Raw genomic sequence first — 7,368 nt, forward strand, 5'->3', positions numbered from 1 at the left:
CGACCTGCTAAACTTTGCCAGGTACTTTGTTGCATGACTGTCGCCTAGAGGGCGACACCAATTCTAACCAATGTTGCAAGAAACAGCTACACTGCGGGCTATATGCCCCCGGTATATTGAATTACACTCGCAACACTGAATTTAACAGCTAGGATCGCTCGTCAGTTTAACCCACCAGGCACAGACCGGTTTCGGACTTATTGGTCCTCATCAGTGTGTGTAATTCAATACCGGGGAGGGCATATAGCATATAGCCCGCGGTGTAGTTGTTTCTTGCAACATTGGTTAGAATTGGTTTCGCCCTCTAGGCGACAGTCGTGCAACAAAGTACCTGGCAAAGTTTAGCAGGTCGCTTCCACCGTAGTAGCCATTTGAATGGTATAGTGGAAGTCGGCACGACAGACAAATGGAGCCATCCATTGTGCTTCGCGTACTATGTACTACTGGTCGGGAATTTACGACATTATAACAGCTGGATCGTTCGTCGGTTGACCTACCTATGACACACTGATGAGGACCAATAAGTCCGAAACCGGTCTGTGCCTGGTGGGTTAAACTGACGAGCGATCCTAGCTGTTACATTCAGTGTTGCGAGTGTAATTCAATACCGGGGGGGCATATAGCCCGCGGTGTAGTTGTTTCTTGCAACATTGGTTAGAATTGATGTCGCCCTCTAGGCGACAGTCGTGCAGCAATGTACCTGGCAAAGTTTAGCAGGTCGCTTCCACCGTAGTAGCCATTTGAATGGTATAGTGGAAGTCGGCACGACAGACAGATGGAGCCATCCATTGTGCTTCGCGTACTATTTCGTATAGTTTTTGTCTTATATTCGCAGTTTTAAATGTTAATTTAATTGTTAAATGTTTTACATCAGCATTTGCAACATAAATGGATTGAATAGAGCCCTTTAATTAACCAAAGAGGCCGCTGCCCGACCTAATTTTTAATCTGGCCTTTTCTTGTGGGGAATAATTATAAAAAGTGAAGTATATTTCTCGCCTCCCATAACAATGCGAAATATTCAAAAACCAAAGAAGCAAGCTTTCAGAGATGTTAATTCTTGATAATAGTGATGATTGTTTTAAGACAGACGTTGAATTATGCACACAGCAAAATGATAGATATTTTGAACAAATATTGTAGATCATTTTTAGTGATGGGCAGAATCGAGTATTTTTAAGAATCGAGAACTCGGTACTCGAATACTTTTAAGAATCGAATGATTATCCGAGAACCGAGAACCGAGTACCGGACCGAGACCGAATGAGTATCCGAGAACAAGACTCGAGAACAGTGGCAATGCAGAATCGGTGTATGTCGTCGACACGGTTTGGATTCGAATGCATCATTGGGATATGTTTATTCGTACTCGCATCGACGGTAGCTTAGCTGTTAGTAATTAAGGTAAACCTCGCAACGAACGAGAGTGTGGTTTGTTTCACGGAGCATTTTCCGTTATTAAATATTGATGTTTTTAATTATTTTATAATTATTGAATTTTTATTTTTAAAATGAAGCCTGGCTGCAAATCATTAGTTTGGGATTTTATGTTAAAAAAAGATAAGTAAAAAGTTTAAATTATTTGACAATACAACAAATCTTAAAAAACATTCAATTTTGGCCTCTAAAGCACATCCGCCTAGTGTCTAGTCCATCTATCTNTTTACAAACGCTTTTTTTAGTTATTATTTTATTTGAGTAAATTTAAATAGTAACAATGAATAAACAAAACATCAAGGATTTTATTTTTGCGCTTACTTTTGTTCTATACGTTTTACTTTTAAAGATTTCAGTACCTACCTAAAAACGCCAGAAATTTCACTATTTCTCGGCCAGGAATATGGCCACCTTAAGAGATGCGAGGTGACTTAAGTTTGGTCAGGTTGAAGAATCTGATAACCGATCACACACCGAAAAGAAATTTACTTATCTTTCTCCGCTGTGAAGTTATACAGGGTGTCCCACCAGGAACCGTCACTATCGATATCTCGGAGAGCACTGATCCTATAAATCTGAAAATTTGGCAACCTAGCAAAGGCAGTAGGGCCAACACAGCTAAAATATTTAGAACTTTATGGCACTTCCGTTTATACCAGAAGTCAACACTAACTTTCTTATTTTAAATGGGTCACCTTATATATTATTGCATTTTCGGATTCTACGTGAAATTTGAGCTTTACTTTATTAAATATGGAGTTAAGTATATGTTTCGAGATATTAATTTTTAAAGAAAAAAATTGACAGATGCAAGAGTCCGCGGAGATGCTAGTAACTCTTTTTAGGAGCGTAATATCAACTGGATTTTTGGTACTTACCTGTAAAGGGTAGCACTAAATTATGGTATACCAACAAATTAAAACATTTAATACTAGGTGGTTCATTTTGTTGTAACATTTTCATAACTTCAAACAGCTATAACTTAAATGGAACACCCAATGTTCTATTTTTTGGACAGTTTTTCTCGTATCAGACCTGTTACCAAATTGGCCATGACCAGAAACACTTCAAAAACAATTAAAATAACTTAGCATTTGTCAAGTTAGTTGTGAAATTATTGTTGTGTTTGCAATAATTTTTGCCGAAAATTTAAATAAAAATGCCTGAAGATCGTTTAAATAACAGATACCAATGAGGATTATTTTAATTTGTTTGCTAAGATTTATGGAAAACGTGACAAAGTAATTTCAAGAACATGTAGAGAATTTGCTGCTCGATATCCAGAAAACGAAGACCTTCACGAAGTACATGAAAACAATTTGTGGGCAATCTTACACTTTACGCTATGTAAAACTTATACAGAATTAAAAAATACCTATTGTTTATGATGAAAATACGGAAACAGCTATAAGATATTTATTTGCTACATTTTCAGTCATAACTCCTTACCAATGCTAAATTAACATAAACCCAAATGGATTTAAGAGTAGTAAATAATAATTCCAACAATAATAGTCATAGGTATAATATAAAGGCATTAGTCGTCTTTGCTTTCTGGATATCGAGCAGCAAATTCTCTACATGTTCTTGAAATTACTTTGTCACATTGTCCATAAATAACAAACAAATTAAAATAATCCTCATTAGTATAATTTAAGAGGCATTTTTATTTAAATTTCGTCAAAAACGGACACAACAATAATTTGATGTCAAATTATTTTAATTGTTTTTGGAGTGTTTCTGGTCATGGCCAATTTGATAACAGGTCTGATACGAGAAAAACTGCCCAAAAAATGAAAATTGCAAATATCTATAAAAGCAGTAACGGCAACCCTAACCATGCGTATGTGGCTTGAAAGGAAAATTCAATTGCATACAACGGAGTAAAAAAAAGACAGGGTGTTCCATTTAAGTTAACAAAGATGTAGCTGTTTAAAGTTATCAAAATGTAACAGCAAAATGAACCACATAGTATTAAATGATTTAATTTGTTGGTATACCATGGTTTAGTGTTACCTATGCCCTTTACAGATACCAAAAACCCACTTGATATCACGCTCCTGAAAAGAGTTACTAGCATCTCCGCATTCTCCTCGGATTCTTGCATCTGTCAATTTTTTTCTTCAAAAATTAATCTCTCAAAATCTATAACTTCTAGGTAGAGGGAATATTTAATAAAGTGACACTCAAATTTCACGTAGTATCCGAAAATGCAATAATATACAGGGTGTCCCATTTAAAATAACAAGTTAATCTCGACTCCCTGTATAAAGTTATAAATATTTTAGCTGTGTTGGACCTATTACCTTTGCTAGGTTGCCAAATTTTCATATTATTTATCGGATCAGTACTGTCTGAGATGTCGATAGTGGCGATTCCCTGTAGATGAAAATCTGAAAACATCAATTACTATTTTTATTTTTTTAAATAAAAGCATTATTAGAATATTTTTACCAACTATAAAAATTTCATTTGAGGTATAAGAGCATGTTTTGTTTTCATAACTCTGTTGGTAAAAATGTATAATTGCATTTTTTCAAAGTAAACTATAATCATCGTAATTAGAAAAAAGCTAAAATACAATAATGTGTCCATAATAAAATTAAAAATTGAATGTTGTTTCTTGGTCTGATAGGTGACACAACTAACTATGATTCCATATTCAATATTCATAAAAAATCTCAATAATGTAGTAGGTAAGGTCAAAGTGTCCACTTTTTTCAGTATTTAATTAAGAACGTTAAAAACATAAAATGGAAAATTAAAATTTTCAATTTTTCATCGATAACTTCAAAACGGAAAAGAATAGGTTAAGTATGTCTACGACATATTATCAGTCATCAAATACTGCAAATTATTCCAATTTTATCGGACTGGTATCTCATTCCATAACCCAAATCCCTTTAAATGATTTAGAAATCTTCAAAATGCTTTAACAGTAAAAGTACGTGCATAAAAGAATGTATTCAATATGATTTTTGTTTTAACGATAAATGAATAGGCTTCTTTAATAGAAATGGAACTTAAAACTTCCTTAAAAACAATATTTACACTCCACATAAAATTTACACAGAAACATAAAAAAACAGTTCTACCTATAATAAAAAATAAAATTCAATTACTGGCTACAATGTAATGAGAATGAATGAAGCAAGTCTCTATAGAACTCGACAACTACTTGCAGAATATATCTGTTGGTTTTAATAGAACCCAGTAAACTTGTAGGTAAATCCTTTGTAAATGTGTCACGAAAATTATAGTTGTAGTTTAAAAAATCTGGATGTATGAGAAAAATTTACAAAATTAAATGAATGAAAATGACAGTTCCATTTGTTCGCATTTTTATTTGCTCTAATAAAAATAAAGCAATTTTCTAATACAAATAAAGCAATAAAGCAAATATGGAAATTAACTGTATAATTTATTTATTTTTGGGTTAATGCACGCATAGGTTTCTGGAAATAAAGAACATAGCGTTAATGAAATAAAATAAACAGAACGATAACCGAGACTTGAAATAGAAAATCTTAGAACTAAATTGTTTGCAATTACTAATTCAATTAATAATTATAAAATATATTGCTTTACAGGGGAACTCATTGCTAACTTAACATCAACAAAAAAGCAATTAGACGTTACTGTTTCTGGAGTACTATCATACAACATTCAAAACGACGCTGTTCATGGTAATAGATGTGGTAATATGTCTTGAATAACTAATATAACTTTTACATTACTTGCTTTTAGCTAATGTGGGTCAAAAATCGCCTAGGCATTTAGATGGTAAAAGTCAACCAATGGATTTAAAAATTGATTGCCAAATGACACCCTGGAGTAATTGGAGTTCGTGCAACGCTACAAATGGAATGTGTGGTCATGGATACAAAATGAAGCAAAGATCTGTAGTGGTAAGTACCACTGTGTTTTAAGCCTAGTAAATGTTAAAGTTTATGAGCATTATTAACAGATGTGGTGGTGGTACGTATTAATAAGTAACAAATGTGAACTTAACCTTCCAAAAAGATATTTTGCACATTAGTTTATACCGATAGTTTTCTTTGTTTCTCAAACTTCCCATGGCTCTCTAAGAATAATATAGATTAATCTGTAAACTTCTAAGAACATGATAGTAAAATAAAGAATATATTCTAGAAAAATTATAAAACAAACAAGCAAACAAATATGTATGCAAAGCATACTAGGCCGAATTTCGCTACACTTTAAGGGTGTCCCGAAATTAGGGGGCAATATTTCTACAGTCTACCTTTTTTATCACATACGTTCCAACACTGGGGGTAGGGAGGNGGAGTGTATGCATGTTGATTAGGGTGTGGCTGTCTGTCCAACAGCACACTATCCCTTATGTATCGTTCACACAGCTTTTCCATCGTTTTCAACAGAAACGAGGTCAGGCTGATGGGTCGATACGCCTTTGGGGAGGTATAATCCAGCCTCCCTGTTTTGGGAATGAATACAACCCTTACCTCCCTCCAGATCTTTGGAATGTAAAGGTGTGCAAAACACAGCCTAAACATCCGCTCCAGGTGCGGCATTAAAACATCCAACCCCCTTTGTAAGAGGGCTGGATATATACCGTCAGTGCCTGGTGATTTGAAGGGTGAGAAGATCTGCATTGCCCATCTAATTTTGTCCTTAGTTACAGTTTGGTTGGCAATCTGCCAATCCAAGACTGCAGGTGGGTTTTCAATTTCGTCTGGCCAAACTTCCCGTTCCATTGATGTGGATCCCGGGAAGTGGGTCCGCATCAGCAGTTCCAGACTTTCATTTAGATTGGCGGTTCTCGCGCCATCCTCTCTGGTTAATAGATCTATATCATGATCTTTCTCTTTTGCAAGGATCTTACATAGCCTAGCAGCCTGCGAGTAGTCTTCAATCTCCTCGCAATAGGCTCTCCATGCATCCCTTTGTCTTTTCCTGACCAATTTTTTGAAGTCTCAGGTGGGTTTTGTATATTTCCCAGTCTGAGTCTTGTCTTGTCATTTTTGCCTTGTTAAACGATATCCTGGCCTTCTTCCTCAGTTCGCTCAGCTCCCGGTTCCACCAACCCGTGGTTGCGCCGGTTTGCCTAACCGATCTGAGGGGGCAGGATGTTATAAAGGCTCTTTTTATGGCAGATTGTACAGTATTCACGAATACCTCAATCTCTCCATTGTTTCTGAGCTCCTGATCTTGTACCGCTGCCAGGTTCTCCCGGAGGTGACAAAGGTATTTATCCCTGTCAGTTCCTCGGGGATCCCGGAATGGTTTTTGAGGAGTTTTGATAAGATTAATATTAAAGTTTATCCAGCGGTGATCTGACATTGAGGCAGTGTCTGCCACATGCCAGTTCTGGATTAAACCCCATTCACAATCAATTCGCGGGCGAAGTCTGACTTGGCCACGTGTGCTTACCTTTCGCATTTCAATGTAGCCGTTCAGAATAAAATCTCGAGCTGGCAAACGAGTTGAAGTGCGCGTGAAACCTCGCAAGCTGCAAACTTTGACGTCCGTGCCGACTTCCGTGCCGGTTACGGGATATGCGCAATATGATTGTTTTAATAAAATGTCAACATAATTTTAATTTTATGGAATTTTGAAATTAGTTTAACCATTATGTTGATTAACCACGATGGAAGAATGGGAAACTTGTTATCCCCTCTTTTACAGGTAACAATGCTGTTGTTGTTGTTACTTAAAAAGACAGCTATTATAGCAATTCGAGCAAAAAAACTCCATTAAAAGACTTCTGGGTCTTGGGGGAGTAAGACCAATTCTAACGGCCCGGAGAAATCATGAATTTTATGAAAATTTTCTTCGTGAAGCTCGTTTCAGTGAGCCCAACATTTTTTTTCAATTTTATAATCTGTCAGATTTATCATAGTGGTCTGTAATTGGAGATACACTGTAATAAAAATTCGTCGCTAAACTCGG

At 35.8% G+C, this 7,368-nt stretch overlaps 1 protein-coding gene across 1 annotated transcript in view; it reads left to right on the plus strand.

The window, feature by feature from the left end:
- The window catches only part of LOC108908407 (spondin-1-like), an 87,111-nt gene that overhangs the window by 74,200 nt on the left and 5,543 nt on the right, over positions 1-7,368 (plus strand). The window contains 2 exon segments of the mRNA XM_023457104.1: positions 5,028-5,135; positions 5,185-5,345. Of these exon segments, the coding sequence (XP_023312872.1) occupies positions 5,028-5,135; positions 5,185-5,345 (269 nt within the window).

Source organism: Anoplophora glabripennis, unplaced genomic scaffold (assembly GCF_000390285.2).
Source record: "Anoplophora glabripennis isolate ALB-LARVAE unplaced genomic scaffold, Agla_2.0 scaffold387, whole genome shotgun sequence".
Classification (NCBI taxonomy): domain Eukaryota; kingdom Metazoa; phylum Arthropoda; class Insecta; order Coleoptera; family Cerambycidae; genus Anoplophora; species Anoplophora glabripennis.